This window comes from Besnoitia besnoiti, chromosome I, assembly GCF_002563875.1.
Source record: "Besnoitia besnoiti strain Bb-Ger1 chromosome I, whole genome shotgun sequence".
NCBI lineage: Eukaryota > Apicomplexa > Conoidasida > Eucoccidiorida > Sarcocystidae > Besnoitia > Besnoitia besnoiti.
In genome coordinates, this window is record NC_042356.1 from 4,580,739 (window position 1) to 4,595,657 (window position 14,919).

General features: G+C 60.4%; 2 protein-coding genes across 2 annotated transcripts; one reads left to right on the forward strand and one right to left on the reverse strand.

Moving 5' to 3' along the window:
- Positions 1–1,195: 1,195 nt before the first annotated feature.
- On the forward strand, positions 1,196–5,297 carry BESB_006670 (NAD dependent epimerase/dehydratase family protein; the record flags this gene model as incomplete). The annotated part of the gene is made up of 8 exons (XM_029359422.1): positions 1,196–1,361; positions 1,640–1,863; positions 1,906–2,140; positions 2,332–2,666; positions 3,157–3,401; positions 3,747–3,921; positions 4,226–4,350; positions 4,859–5,297. The coding sequence occupies 8 exons, from the start codon at positions 1,196–1,198 to the stop codon at positions 5,295–5,297; spliced, it is 1,944 nt and encodes a 647-aa protein (XP_029222335.1).
- A 2,778-nt stretch (positions 5,298–8,075) lies between these two features.
- On the reverse strand, positions 8,076–14,655 carry BESB_006680 (DNA-dependent RNA polymerase; the record flags this gene model as incomplete). The annotated part of the gene is made up of 3 exons (XM_029359423.1): positions 8,076–10,517; positions 11,166–11,273; positions 11,827–14,655. The coding sequence occupies 3 exons, from the start codon at positions 14,653–14,655 to the stop codon at positions 8,076–8,078; spliced, it is 5,379 nt and encodes a 1,792-aa protein (XP_029222336.1).
- Positions 14,656–14,919: the final 264 nt, after the last annotated feature.

The window sequence follows — 14,919 nt, forward strand, 5'->3', positions numbered from 1 at the left end:
GAGGCCGTACCAGGCTAGAGGCCGGCACGCAGTTCCCTTCGTTGATTCGGAGGCGAAGACCGACGCAAAATGAAGCATTTTTGACATCAGGCGGAGTCTGCTGGACGGCGGCGGTTGTGCCACCGCTGCATTGAACTCGCGCGTGACTCTGGCAACGCGCGGAGACACCCCAGTGGCGCCGCTTGCCACAGAGGAGAGCGGCGTGCAATTAAAAACAGAACAAATGCATGCGTCGAGGCCAACCTCCGCAGATAGACATGTTAATGTGTACTGATAAAATGCTTACTTTCCGTCCCGTTTGTGCGTCATACTTGTAAGGTGGCCGCACTCGCATGCACGCTAGCGAACAGCGCGTCATCCGCGAGTCCGTCCGCGAATTACACAGCGCAGAGAGACGGCCAGCCCAAAACCAGAGCGACGCAGCGAATGGAAACTGAGCCTCCTTCTGGTGGAGCAGTCCGTTTCTCTGCCGCTGTGCAAAGCGGAGATGACTTGTTTGCTACAGCTTGAGGTTTTCCTTCTGTTTTGTAGGGATGAAAGCGGCGATGCGCGAACGGAGATGCATCGAATATCTCGACTGGTGTATGTCGCGCACACTCTCCAGACTCGCCCGCCCAGAGCTCCCCTGCGTCGATTCCGGCCGGTTTTCTTGGCGTTGTGCCGCTTTCTCCGCCTTGAGAGAGGGCACGATCTAGGGTATGGACGGCAGTTCACAGTAAGCCTGTTTTTTCCCAAGGGCAGCAGGAGTATCCTTGTGAATGCGCTATGACACACGGGGCACGTTGCAGTGCAAAGGCTGAGCGCAGCGGGCTGGACGAAGCTTGAGCAAACGCGGCAGTGAACGGAGTCACCTGCGGCCTTCCTCAGGTTGCAGTCTGGCCCTTTTCCAGCTTTTTCTTTTTCAGGGACATGAAGCACGTGCCAGGGACGACTTCTTTTCCTCATACCCAAGAATTACCTCGGAAACTAGCTGAAGTGGCGGTTCCCGGGCAACGGCTAACTGACCGTTGAGGTGTATGTACACCATTGCGATTGTTGTACGGAAAGATTGAAGGTCTAAATTCGCCGAAGAGAACGAGCAGACCTTGCTTTTTCTTCAGCTCCATTGCCGTCTTCACCCGATTTTTTTCGTTTTTCGGAGGCATACATACTCTGCACTCGCCTGCGGTCCGAGTAACGTCTGCGCGCGAACAGAATGGCGACGTTCGTCAGGGCGGCTTCGAATCTGCTTACTGGGGCTAAAGTGCCTTCCCTCCTCGGTAGAGAGGGCTCAGCCGAGAACACCGAAGATGCGGTCTTCACAGTCGTCGTCAGCGGCACGCATGGCATGCTGGGAAGCTACCTCGTGGATATGTTTCGCCGTAAGTTGTCCGCGCGACATGCCTGCGCCACTCTTGTTTGGGTGCTGCTCCCGCTGCGTCACTCTGTGCGGATAGTCTCTGTCCGAACCTCTCCGGCTGTGCCACTTCGGCCCGCATAAAGCACAGTGTCCCCGCATTTTCCTCTGTGCCGTCTGCGTCGGTTTCACGGAACGCCCGCTGAATCCCGCGATCGAGGCGCTTGCCGAGCGGCCCCTTTATCGGGGCCTTTCTCTATGGGTTTTGTCTCATTTGCTCGCGTCTGTCCCCACTTCTGTCAGACCCGTGGATGCGCATCAACGGCCGCCCTGTCCGCTGTCGCCGCCTGATCCGCACGCGGCGAAGCCCTGGCGCGGCCAAGCGGCCTCCATCGTCGACGACGATGTACGACGCTGAGGCGGTGGGGCCTAGGCTGCCGCCGCGTCCTGAGTTTCTGCCTTCTTCCGCAGACTTCGTGGACGCCAAAGAGCGCCTCGAGGACGCGGCGTCTGAAGATGCCGCGCGCGTGATGCGCGGCGCTGAGGAGGGCGGGCAGACAGACGAGAAGAAACGAGATGAAGCGGACGTGAAGGGCAGACAGAAATCGCAGGCTGGAGAGGAGAAGGCGGACTCAGCCACGCGCTCGAGCGCCGCCAGTGGATCTCCGAATGAAGAGAAGGGAAGCGGACGAGGCACGACGGTGGAGGAGGACATCGAGGAAGATGATATCCTGTGGGACATTCCGGGCCAGTGGATTGAAACTGAGAAACTCGAAGGCGTGGACGCCGTCATACATTTGGCGGGTGAGACGCTGCTGCAGTACTTCCGCGAATGCGTTCCGTCTGGGGTGCTGGGGGTGTTTTTCTTCAGCAGAGTTTAGGGCTTCTGGTTTAGGGGATGCAGCTGCGGCCCTGTCAGCCGGAGGTGATGGCGTGGGGTCGCGCCACACTTTTATTTATCATGTTCTGGTTCGCTGTGTGCCTCTGTTTCTGAGGCGAGCCGCTGGCGGAGAAGGGAGAAGTTGCGGGCGAGCGCGCCCCCGACCGCGCCCTCCTGGCGAGTTCGACATCGACGGCGGTGACGTCCCTTGGAGCCCAGCTCGCGGAGACAGAGGCGTCCGAGGCCGCGGGGCTTCCCGCCGCAGGGAGCTGGGGCACGAGCCGCCTGCGTTCTTTCTTGGATAGTGAGGAGTGGCTGAGGTCTCTGGGCGCGTGGACTGAGGCCAAGAAGCAGGAAATCGTCGACAGCCGCGTCCGCAGCTGCAAGCTCCTGGCAGACACGTTCAAGCGACTCCAACGCCCTCCCAAGCATTTCTTCGTCGCTTCAGGAGTAAGGCGAGAGACGCGTGCGAGAGGGGGGGGAGGCAAACGGAGACATTTGGAAAAGGGGGGAAGAGTTCAAAATGAGACAGCGAGACCTGGAAAACCGTGTTCAGACCTTCCGCCTCGCCGCGCGCGTGGCTGCCGTTCTCAGGGGGAGGCCGGTAGAAACACTCACACAGAACTCGTATATTGATGCAAATGTATTTTTAAAAAATTATTTTGTAAATGTGTACGTAGACTTATTGCATAGTGTCTAAGGGCACATGCACACCAACTATCCATGCATCTGCATGTCGGTGCATATGAAATGAAAATTTCTCTTCGTACATATACAGCGACATGCACACGTATTCCTGCTCATATATATAATCATGTCTGTATACTTACATGTGTCTGAGCAGCGACGCGCGTCTTCGCGCATGTTTCTTGTGAGGTGTGGCGCGTGCGTGTGTATGCTTGTGTCGTCGCTTTCTCTGCCTTGGTGCGTCTGCTCTCAGGTCGGCTTTTACGGCATCGAGAAGGGCGACGAAATCTGCAACGAAGAGACGAGTGGGGGCAACACGTTTGTCTCGGAGGTGTCTGTTCAGCTGGAGCGCGAGGCGGCGAGGGCGGCGCCGCGGCAGTCCGCTGTGTTCAGAGAGTTTGCGTTTCCGCTGGCAGACTTGGAAAAAGATGACGCCGCCAAACAGACTCCCCCTCGCGCCGACGATGACTCATCTGGATGCCGAGTCGTCTTCCTAAGGTACCGATTCCGAGGCTAGCGATATTCGCGTGAATGTCGGTCTGTGCTTACCCGTGTGCGTTTTCGGTTTGAGGACGCGTGCGGCATGCGCGATCGTCTGCAAAGTGAGCAAGGAGTGAGGCCGTCAGACGCAGGGGGGACAGACGATTCTACCTGAGGACGCTGGCGTTCGCGTTCAAAACGTGTCATTGAACTGCTGTCGCATGCGGCGACAGCAACGAGGTGTCCGAACGTGTGGAGTTGTCTCCGTGCTCGTTCCGCGCGGACGTCGTGGCTCTCGCGGGGCTTGGTGTTGACGCCTGCGCACACGCCAGCAGGGTCGACTCTGTGTCACGGTGTGCGCAGATTTGGCGTGATATTCTCCACGCGAGGAGGGATTCTGCCGCGACTTCTTCCTCTGTACAAAATGCGCTTCGGGTCACGCTTGGGAGGCGGCCAGCAGTGGATGTCGTGGATCTCTCTGCGCGACGCGGCGCGCGTGATCGTCTTCCTTCTCCAGGCAGAACAAGCTTCCATCGAGGTGAGAGGGAGAGAACGAGAAAAGACACAACCACGGCACCACGCCCCGTCCGTAGCTTGTGTCTCTCGCAAGGAGCGTCGCCGCCATTTGCGTGACGCCAGGAGACAGAGACAGAACGCCGGCTCCATTTAATCTGAACCGAACACACTTTGCGCGATACAGTTGTGGTTCATCTCGCTCGGCGGCGAGGCTTACGCAGTCCACCCCTGTCCCACTCTGCGCTGCGCGGTGCGTCTTACGTGGTGAGTGACTCTTTTTCTATCCTCCGTCCTCTACGTTCGTTTGTGGCTGCGTCTTCGAGCAGGGCCCCGTGAATGTCTGCTCTCCGGAACCCATGCGCAACGCAGAGCTGGCTGCGCGACTCCACGAAGTCCTCCATCCCAATGCGTGGCTCACCCTGACGATGCCGACTCCAGCGGCGCTTCTTCGGTAAGTCTCGGAAGGCGTGCACATGCCCAGAAATGTGCGAGACGATATAGCAAAGTTTTTTCTTCTAGTGACAACAATACCTTCTACTGAAATTCAAAAACTCGTCCCGCTCGTCTCTGCAAAAGGTTGTTTCTTGCCGCGGTGAGTCTGGGGCTGTGCGCGTTCGCGCTTCTTCGTGTCTTCTTCCGCTCCAGAGTCGCGAGGGGGTGGGGTTGTCACGGCTTTGCGATTCACGTATTGTTTAGTTTATCTCTCTTCACATGGCTGCCGTTCCTCTCTTCGCCGCCGGAGGCTCCTTGTGCCTCGCCTGAGTCGCTGTCGTGGCGCGCGGTGCCTTCTGCGGTGCACCTCTTCCTTCTGCCCTCTGCGTTCACCACGCCGCCCTTTGCTTGCGATGTGTGTCGTCGCGAGCTCTGTTTTTTTCGTGTCTCTGGTTTTGCGTTCGCGCCTTCACTGAGCTTCATTCCGGCTCGCTGCGTCGCTGCGGATGCGCCGCGTGTCTTCTCAGGCTCGTATTGGGGCGTCTGGCTGACGAAGTACTTCTGGGGGGGCAGCGCGTGGTGCCGCAGCGCCTCGCGGAGGCGGGGTTTTCATTTCGGCATCCGTCTATCACCGAGGCGATCGAGTGGAGTCTCGCGGACAAGAAACGCCGAGACGTGAAGAGCGCGGAGGCGCACCAGGGCGAGGAGGAGGGCTTGCCAGAAGAAGCAGGCGAAACGGACGACCCCGAGGAAGCTGAGGAGAGGCGGGCGGCTTTCGAGACACTCAAATCTCAGCAGATCGTTCTCGCCGAGCAGCTGAAGGAACAAGAGAGACAGCAGGAGGCGAAGCGCCACGAACTGCTGCTCAAGAGACGACACTCATCGAAAATGATGTCGCAGGCGCCTCAGGAGCCAGAGGGGGGTGGGGAGGACGCGAAACGCCAGGTGGCTGCTGAGGAGGCGTGAGACGTGGAGAGACAGCGCGCCATGCAGCCGAGCAGGGAGGCAAACTGAACGCGGAATTCAAAATCAGAAGCGGGAGTCCATACGTTTCGAGAACCTAGAGACGCACAAGGCACTTGAGAGAAGGGTTCGAGAGAGGGAGAACGAGAGGCATGGCGCCGTCACTGCGAGGCACGAGTGAAGAGGATCCCGCACCGAACCGACGGAAAGACTTAGCGGCGGAGTCACTGTTTCCACTGATGGAGTCACGACCGACGGATACAGAGCTGCTGCGGTTGAGTGTCGCAGTTGTTTCTCTTGACTACAAAAATGCGCGTTCTCTGCGGTGCTGGATTCGCGTGCGTATTGGTCGGCGCAGGCGGAGACGCATCGACAGATCTAAGGGAGGGAAGGTGTTGCCGGAGTTGTTGGACGAGATGTCCAACTTGTATATATATATATATGTATATCTATATCCCCGTGTAAACGCAGGTATTCGTAGACAACGGTAGGTTAGGCTTGTTGCGACTGGTGTCATTCGCGATTTTTTTCGAAGAGGCATTGTTGCCAGGTGCGCGCGCCACGGCGCCCATACGCTTGTAAGTCTCACGGTTTTATTTCATGGCCGTTCCTCTGTGCCAGAATCTGCTCGTGAGGCCGCTGAATGCATTCCAGATTTGACTCCATTCCAGATTTGACTCCATTCTAGATTCGTACTACGTGCCGTTGCATGCGCATGTATGCGTTCGATGTATAGGCGTGCCAAGATGTCTGTGCCGGTGTCGGTAGCCTCGCGTTCATCGTTCGAGGCAAACCGGAAAAGGAAACGCTGAATGGGTTTACGAAGTGTCGAGTTACTTGAAAAAGACGCAGCAATCCAATCAAGGCGTGCCTCGCTTCAGATCGCCGCGAATAAACCGGTACATGCACATGAAACACTCTCTGCGAGACATCTGCTGCGCAATCGATCGAACTCCACAGATCTCAAAACAACAAAGGCTCGGCTCGCACGCTGAACGGCACAGCGAACGTTGAGCGGCGTGCGTATCATGAATGCGACATGCCAGTGAACATTTAGCCAATGCATCGATACAGAAATACATCACAGAGAGACCTGCTATACCGCTGTCGGAGGCGCGCTGCATCAACCTGAAATCAGACTCCTTTGTCGCTGAGAAAAATTCCTGATGGTCTGGACGAACACAGCGACTAGCGAACAAACCCTAATTTCCATAACCCAGCTCTATACTCACATAAGCTGCTGTACGCGAATACAAAACTGGCGGTATTCCCACCCACACACTGACGTTCTTTATGATTACTGAACTCAGCCACCTCCTCCTCGCTTCGCAGCCTGTTTAAGACAGCTACAGTGTTGGATTTCAATTTCCTGATAAGTAAAGGCACTGCCTCATCGGCTATGTTGAACGTGTGCGTTGACACGGAAACGTGATCATCCACTGAGAGACAAATGTGTAGGCGGCTAGAGTTATTTGAGAGTCGCTCGTGTGCGAATGATCGCTGCGAGGATGGGCGTTCCTTAAGAGACCGGAATACGACGCGATGAAATCTCACAATCCTGCTGAAGTTTTTTTTCTGCATTCTGCACGAGCCGGCCGAGAGCGGACGTCTCCAGAATGTTGTCAATCGAATAAACAAAGACGTGGTAGTTCCCAGGATACTGAGGACAACTGCAGCCATAAGATACAGACAATCAGTTTTTATGACTGCAGCACACCACCACCCCACTGGACTGCTGAAGACAGCTAAAAGTGTTGGGTTTCAGTAACCTCTGCCATCTGAATTACGTCACACCGGATTTGTTCGTGCGACTGTCTTGCAGCGGATCTCGCTCACTTAGGGACTATAAGAGTTCCTTTTCGAATGAAAGCGCCTCAAAACACTTTGCCCGCGGCGAGGCTGTGTGTTTTCAACGTGTCAGCAACTCCGAAGCCGCCGAAGTGGGCGCGGAGGACATCTCCAGACGAGCTCCGTTTTGCCATGGCGGCCCGCGGTTCCATAAGCGATGCGCCGCCGACAACGTTTTTGCGAACGGCGTGTCACGCATCTAATCCCGGGATCTATCCGGCGTGAACTCGCAGGTGGGCTGAGTGGCGCTAAGCACTAAGATTATTCCGCATCGGTTACGCTGTCGACTGTCGACGCAATACATGGATTCCTGTTTCACTCATCTTAACAGCGAGAGACAACCACTTCTCAGATGCTAGTCTGACCGGTAGCGCGCGCTTGAAGCACTGATGCCGCAGCCTCTAAAGAGCCTTCCGTGCGGTGTGTCGGGCCCGCCCCATTCCTATGTCTGTGAGAAAGGCTAGGTCTGCCAGCGGATCGCGAAAACGGCGCAGCAGGCGCTTCCGAGAGCCGCCGAAGAACAGTTGTGCCATCTGAAATAAAAAAACTAGATATAAACAACTAGTTTACAATGAAGAAAAGCTTGACGTAGAAGTCGTAGCTGGAAAGTTCCCCTTGCAACATGAGGAGGCTAGAAACGATCCGAGCAGCCTCTAAACCCAACGGCGACGCCTCGAAGGCCGCTGCCAGCCAGCCTATCGATCCTCGGGTCAAACAGCACGACTTGCTCGGGCGACTCGAAAGCAATACAGAACACGGGCACGACTCCGACAGAAGGCTCACGCTCTGCGCAAGCCCTATACAAATGGAGAGGAAGACACGCGCCTGTCAAGTCTAGGAATGATTACTCGAAACGCACAGAAGGAAACAAAAATAAGAGACGCCACGCGAGACCGCGCCGGAGGGAACGGCTTAAAGGCCAGCCACACAGATTCAGTGGAAAAAGTAGTCGCTGTTAAGGACTTCGGTGATGTCCAGCGAGCCTTTGGTGGGCGGCGGCGGCAAGTCCTCGGCGACGCGGCCGAGCCTGGCGCGGAGGCCCTCGTAGAACTCCTCCAGGATAGGCTGCGAGTAAAGCCGAACGAACTCTTGCCTGAGGATGCGGCGCATGCGGTCGACGTCGCCCGCCAGAGTCCAGTACGAGTCGTGAACCGCGGCGAAGGCCATCGGCGCCCACGTTTGCTCCCGCGAGGCTGCGTCGATTTCGGCGAGCGCAGGGAGGGCGGGGAGGTCTGCGAAGTACGGCGGCACCAGCGGCGGCGGGTTGGGCATGAGGCAGCGGCGCGCGGTGAGCATCATGTGGGTCGCGTCGAGCGAGTGAATGAAGTTAGGGGGGAATCCGAGTCTCTGTTTGGACGCACTCGTCGGCGTGTCTTCGCCCGCCACACGGACGATGTGCGTCTGAAACACCGTCTTCACCTCCAGGGCCTTTCCCGAGCGGTAGGGTTGCTCGGCGCCGAAGTGGATCAGTGGGAGAAACCAGGAGACCGGCAGGCCGAGGCGGTTGAGCATCTTGGAGACTTCGTCGAGCCACTTTTTCAGCCGCATCGCGCTCTCAAACACCTCGCCGATCGAGGAGAGAACGACGCGCGCGAGATAGACGCCGAGGCTCTTGAGCGTCGCCGCGTCGACAGTCTCCCCAATCAAGTCTTCGAGCTGCCGGGTGACTTGGTCGCGCGCGCCGACGGCCGTCACGCCGTAGCAGATGGTCATGACCGTCTGCTTCACGACTTTCCGCTGCAGCAAGTTGTGCTGAATCAGGAGCGCCGCCAGCGTCTTCTCGAGCGGCTGCCGGCCGTCTGGGCTGACGCTCTGCGCAGCGGCGTCCGCGAAAACCCGCATCTTGACAACCTCCAAGACAAAGGTGTACACGTCCTGCGGCTTGGCGCCGCCCACGAGGTTGACCGCCTCGCCGCCGCGCCGGTCGCGGCCGAGCGCGGCGTAGTGCTGGAGGCCGTTGCAGCTTCCGTCCTGGTGAATCGGCAGGCTCGAGAGGAACTGGGCGCTGTCTGCGACGCCGTGATCCACGACTTTCTTCAACTCGAGGATCGCACCCAGTGCCTGCCAGGGGTCGTCGGCCTCCTGACCCAGGATCTGCAGGCTCCGCGGGTGCAGCGGGTCGTTCGCGACTTGGATGAAGTCGTCGAGACGCGAATCCACCCAGGCTTGCCGGTCGGCGAAGGAGAGCTTGTTGACGCCGAACAAGTTCGCAACGTGCACCTTCAGCCAGCCGAGGCCGGTTGGACCGAGCGGCTTGGGCTGCGCAAAGACCAGCAGCGAGCGGCAGACGTCGTCGCCCATGTGGTTCAGATGCGGCGGCAGCGGGTAGCAGCGACCGCGGAAGTCGATGTTGTGCGGAAAGTAAAGCGCCTGGACATTCTGGAAGCACCGCGCCACCTGCAACTTGAGCAGAAAAGACGGGCGCTCGGACTGGAGCTTCGCAGCCTGCTGCAAAAGGTGCCTGAGGCGGATGCTCGCGGCGGACGCGTCCGCCGCGGAGAGGCCCGCGCGGCGCGGCTCGCTGTCGAGCTGCTTCAGGCGCAAAATCTCCTCCTCGAGAGCGCTGCTGTCTCGCGAAGGCAGGCGCCCCAGCTCGAGCCCGCGCTCCCACGCGGCCTCCATCACGCTCAGGACGTCCTTATTGATGCGCCACGGCTGAGAGCCCAGCGCCGACACCACTGCGCGGGGCAGCGTCGTGTCGTAAGCGTGGAAGTCGCGCGCCATCTTCGCGCGGCCTGCGCCGCCCAGAAAAGTGATCTTCTCCGTCTTCGTCGAAGAGGAGGAAGATGCCTTGCCCGCCTTCCCTCGCTTCGGCTTCTTGCTCCTGACCCCCTGGTCGCCATAGGCCGCGACCTCCGCCCCAGACGCCGCGGACTCGCTCATGTCTTCTTCAGCTTTCTCCTCGTCTTCGAGGTCAGACTCCTCCTCGTCCTTCTGCCTAGAGGAGGGCTTGCTGGTCGACTTGACCTCGCCGTAGGAGACAGCGCGCACGAAGGAGTTGCGCAGCATCAGATATGCGCCTTGCGAGTAGCCCTCCCACGGCAGCGGCGGAATGATCATCGGCAAATACTTGAGAAAGAGCCAAAACGACGGCGACGGCCCCCCGCCTGCGGACGGGAGTGTGCGGAAGTTGCTCGGGGGCTGGGCGCCGCCCGCGGGAGCGCCGCCGGCAGACAGGGGCGAGGCCGCGGCGCCCGCCGCCGAAACCGGCCGCGAGGGCGGCGGCGGTCGGTTCTTCCCGGGGCCGAAGAAAGAAGTGTACTTCTCCCCCGAGACGAGCTGCGAGTAACAGACGCGCCGCATCTGAATCACGCCGAGGAAGCGCTGCGTTTTCGCGTTGTAGATCAGCCTGTGACAAAACGCAGGGACTTCGACCTGAACGAAACCGAGACGCGACAGACCGACACCCATCTGCACTCCTCTCGCTCGGCAGCATGTGCCCCCTTGCCTTTCTTCATCGGCTGCCCAGCGCAGCAGACGAGTGCAGCGGGCGAAGACCGCTGCACTCGCTTCTACTACACGGCCAAACTGCGCAGCGACAGTCTTCTCAAACAGGAACCCCGTCCCCACACCGAACCAGCGTGCCCTGAAGGCCGCACCACCTGCAGCCCCTGTCGCTTAATATCGCTGACTCCCTGCGCGGACGTGTCGCCGAGTGACAAGAACGCAGGCGTCGCTCGGTCGCCCGCGCACGCGTCCGTCGATTGACTGGACGCCGCGGCCGCCCTGCTGGGCCTTAGTGTCTGGTCGGCTCGTACGGCAGGCAGGCCTCTTCGTTCACAGGGAAACGGCATGCTGCAAAGGGTGTTACTTCGCCGGCACCAACACGACAAACTCCCAAGAGACGACAAGAGACAGGTGTACGCCTGCGAGCCGTTCGCGAGCACCTCTCGTACAAGGCCTGCGATGGAAAAGTCGAATCAAGGACGCCGCGTATGCATGCCCCCGCGGCGCTGAGCTCCAGGGTTCGAACCCACGACCCTAGCCCATGTCGCCCTCCTCCCTCTCGCCCTTGTGACGCACCTTGCTGAAGGAGCGCCGCGAGCGGTAGACTGTGAGATGCGCGAAGTCCTCGGAGTCGAAAGCCGTGCCGAAGAGCGGCTTGGGTCGACCGCGCCTTTCCTTCTTTGCCTGATTGTTCGCGCGCGCCTCCGCCTCCGACCCAGCCTCCGGCCTCCCGCCTGCGACGACCTGGATGCTCGCCGCCGCAGGGAGCTGTAAACACGACACCCCGGAGACAGAGCCGCCGAGAACGAACTCAGATACACACACGCACGCTTCTCACGACAAGCGAACCCAAAACGCTACACCCCCACTACACCCGAGGCGCGAGTCTATGCTCCAGAGGCGAATCGCGCTCGGCGTCTCGCCTCCGCTTGGCGGCGTGTCTCCAGCTTGGGCATCCTTGTAGGCTGCGAAGTCAGCGTCTGCAGCTTCCACCTCAGAGACAAGTGGAAGCCTAAGCGAGCCTCTCTGTTCAGAGACCTGCGGAGACGTTCACAGGCCGTCTTCCCCCCTTTTTCGACCCTCGCCTTCACCGGCCGCGCTTCCTGCCTCTTCTCCAGCGACCTCTGCGCGGCCACACCGGGCTACAGCTGCATCGCGAGCCGCCCAACTGCCCTACACTCGCGCCGTTTCCCTCCACGGCCCCTCCTCAGCCCTTTTGCTTGGGGTGGGCGCTTACCGGTTCGTCGTGCGCGGTCTGTGCGAGCGCCGCGTCCGCTTCAGCTGCCTCGGATTCAGCGCGCGGCATGTTCTCGCCGGCCGCTTTCCGCAGCGCTCGCTCGGCCTCGCGTTTCTTCTCCTTGGCGCGGCGCATGCACTCTTTTTCGCGTTCCTTCTGGTGGAGCTCCTCTGCGAGTTCGCGCTTGGCTGCGGCGTAGTCGGCCTCCACGAACGCGTGGCGGAGAAGCACGCCGAGGAGGAGGCCGCCGACTTGCAGCTTCTTCTTGATGTCCCATAGCTCGTGGTGCCCGCTCGGCGACGAGAGGAGGCGCTGCAGCTCGCGCCGCTCCCGCGGATCGAGAGTCTTACCCTGTGCGCGCTTCTGCAGCAGCTCATGCTCCCGAAAGAGCCGCGGCTGCGGCAGGATGAGGCGCGAGGACGACGACGAGCCCGCGAACGGGGACGACGCGCCGCCTCCGGCGTCCGCGCCGCGGAAAAATTGGTCCGAGCGCAAGGCATTCACTTCGAGATTGACCGCAGTTCCAATCGCCAGCGCCATCTGCGTCACCGGGACTTGGCGCTGCGACCGATTCTGAATCAGCGCCGCCGCTGTCGCAGCCACGACTGTCTCATCCGCTTCTTCGTCCTCCTCTCCTCCCTCTTCGGCGCCCTCCGAGGACGTTGGACGGTCGCTCTTCGTCGTCGCCGCGGCCTCGGTGCCGTCCCCTGAGGCGCGCCGCGGAGGCTGATGCACCACGCGAATCCTGGACTCGGCTTTCGCCGCGCTCTCTGCGTCGCGCGCGTCGTCTTCCGCGACCGCCTGCGCGTCGCTCTCCTCGAAAAGCGGCTCTTCCTCAGCGTGCGCGGGCTTGACCTCGTCGGCGCGGCCTTTCTTACCCGGGACGACTGCCGAGGAAGCCGTCGGGACGACGATGAGCTGCACCGCCGTGCGCGCGGTGATGAGCGCGAGCACTGTGGGGTCGAGATCCAGCGGCAGCAGCGTCTTGTCGGACTCAATGTCTTTCTGCAGGCCGTTCGCCTCGCAGTCGCCTCCCTGACGCCTGCGACGACCCCCCCACTCCGCCTCCGCCTCCTCTGCTGCTGGCGCGCCCGCGCGGACTGCCGGCGACGCCGCGTCCTCCTCCTCCTCCGAGCTCAGCTTGCGCGCGTAGCGATCGAGTTGCTTCTTCTGCTCCGCCTGCATGGCGGCGATGCGCGTGCGCATCTCGTTGACCCAAAAACACCAGACGCGCTTCGAGATGCCGCGGTCTGCCGGCACCGGCTCGCTCGCGCCTCCGCCTCCGCCAGACAGCGCCGCAGCCTCAGACGCAGATGCAGAAGCCGCAGAGGAGGAGCCGGAGACGGAGCAGGCGGCGCTGGACAGGAATGACTTCTGCTGGTCGACTTCCTCGAGCATGCGCTGCCAGACGCACCGCTCCACAATGATTTGGCGCTTCTCCAAGATGCAGCTCGGCTCCTCCGCGGAACTCGAGGAAGGCTGCTCCTGTAGAACAAACGGGAGGAGGGACTGAGAGACAGGCGCGGCCGATGTGGAGAGCTGCGGCGCGGCCGATGCGGAGAGCTGAGGCGCAGCGGAAGAGGGAGGCACAGAAGACGAAGCGTCGAGCGTCCAGCGCAGCGGGAACGGGTATGGGTTGTCTCCGTAGATCTCCTTTTTCCGCGCCATCACCCACGCTGAATTGAGAAGCTCCTGCCTTGACTCGCTCGACTGGTCTCTCTCCCCCTCGCGGGCTTCTCCGTCGAAGCCCCGCTGCGGTGTATGCACACCGGTTTTCTCGGTCGGCCGCGTCCGCGAAGGCGCAGAGAGCGCCCCCGGGGTTTGCGGTCTGCTCCAGTCGACTCCGTTCAGCTTCTTCCCTCTCGCTTTCTCGGCTTCGCGCCGCTGCTTCTTCTCCGCCTGCTCAGCGGCGATCTCCTGCGGCAGCGCCGCATCACGAAGGTGAGAGAAGAAGACGTCGCGCGGCAAGTCCGAGATAACTAGTCCCTTAAGCAGCAGCTCCTCCTCGAGAATGTGCAAGCAGCTCAGCACGCACGCAGGGAGCGAGGGCGGCGAAGACGCGCGCGCCGGCGAAGATGCAGAAGGAGGCGACAGAGGGGAGTCCTGGGAAGGCGTGGACTGAGGAGGCTGAGACGAAGAAGTCGCGTCTGCGGCCGGCGCGGGGCCCAGGTCGCCGGTCAGTAGCCAGTGAAAAACCAGTTTCTCTTGCTCTGGCGAGAGCCGCCGAAGCGTCTCGAGGCCCAAATGCGGTCCAGACGCGAATCCAAGAGTCCGCGCCTGCTCGTCGAGTGTATGCACACCCTGCGCCTCCAGCGCGTCGAGCGCATCTCGAAAGGGCCAAGCGGCGGCGAAATGCCCACGCGAGCTTGCACCCTCGGAGGCGGAAACTGACGATTCACGCGGAGTCAAAGACGAGGCAACTGGACACGAAGGGTGCGCAGAAGAGCTCGGGACAGCAGACGACAGAGGCACGTCCGATGCGGCCGCAAGCGGCGAAGAGAAAGGAGAAGAAGACTGCTCGGGAAACGAAGGAGACGGCGCATGAGGACGTTCAGAGAGATCCTGAGAGAGAGACGGAGAGGCTGCACACGACGTCGGGGAGGAGACAGGCGAGAACGATGACGAAGGGATTGTTGTCGGCTGTGCAAAAGTCGACGATGAAAAAAGCATCGTCAGTCGTGAGCGCGAGCCGGCGAGGCCGGACGGCCGCGTTCTTGCTCTAGCAAGCGAGGCAGGTAGAGAAGAGAAGTTCCGCAGGGAACACGATGAAGAAGCGCCCCAAGCAGGCGCCGCGAAACGCGGGCTCGACGGCTGCAGAGGATGCCTCATTCGTCGGGTCGAAACGGCCGCCTCGTGGAAGCCCCTCGGACGCGATACAGCGCGATCGGCAAATGCGGTCGAGCACAACCCCCGCGAGGATGAACAAATGAGAGAAGGAGACGAGAAAGAGTCAGTACACAACGTGGGAGGAAAGCAAAGTGGAGAAGAATCTGACGTAGGGTCGCACCTTGATACGGAGGAAGCCGGCGAGCACGTCGCGCGAGACGACAAAGAAACGAACGGAAAGGAGAGCGGGAGACCTTCAAACGAGTC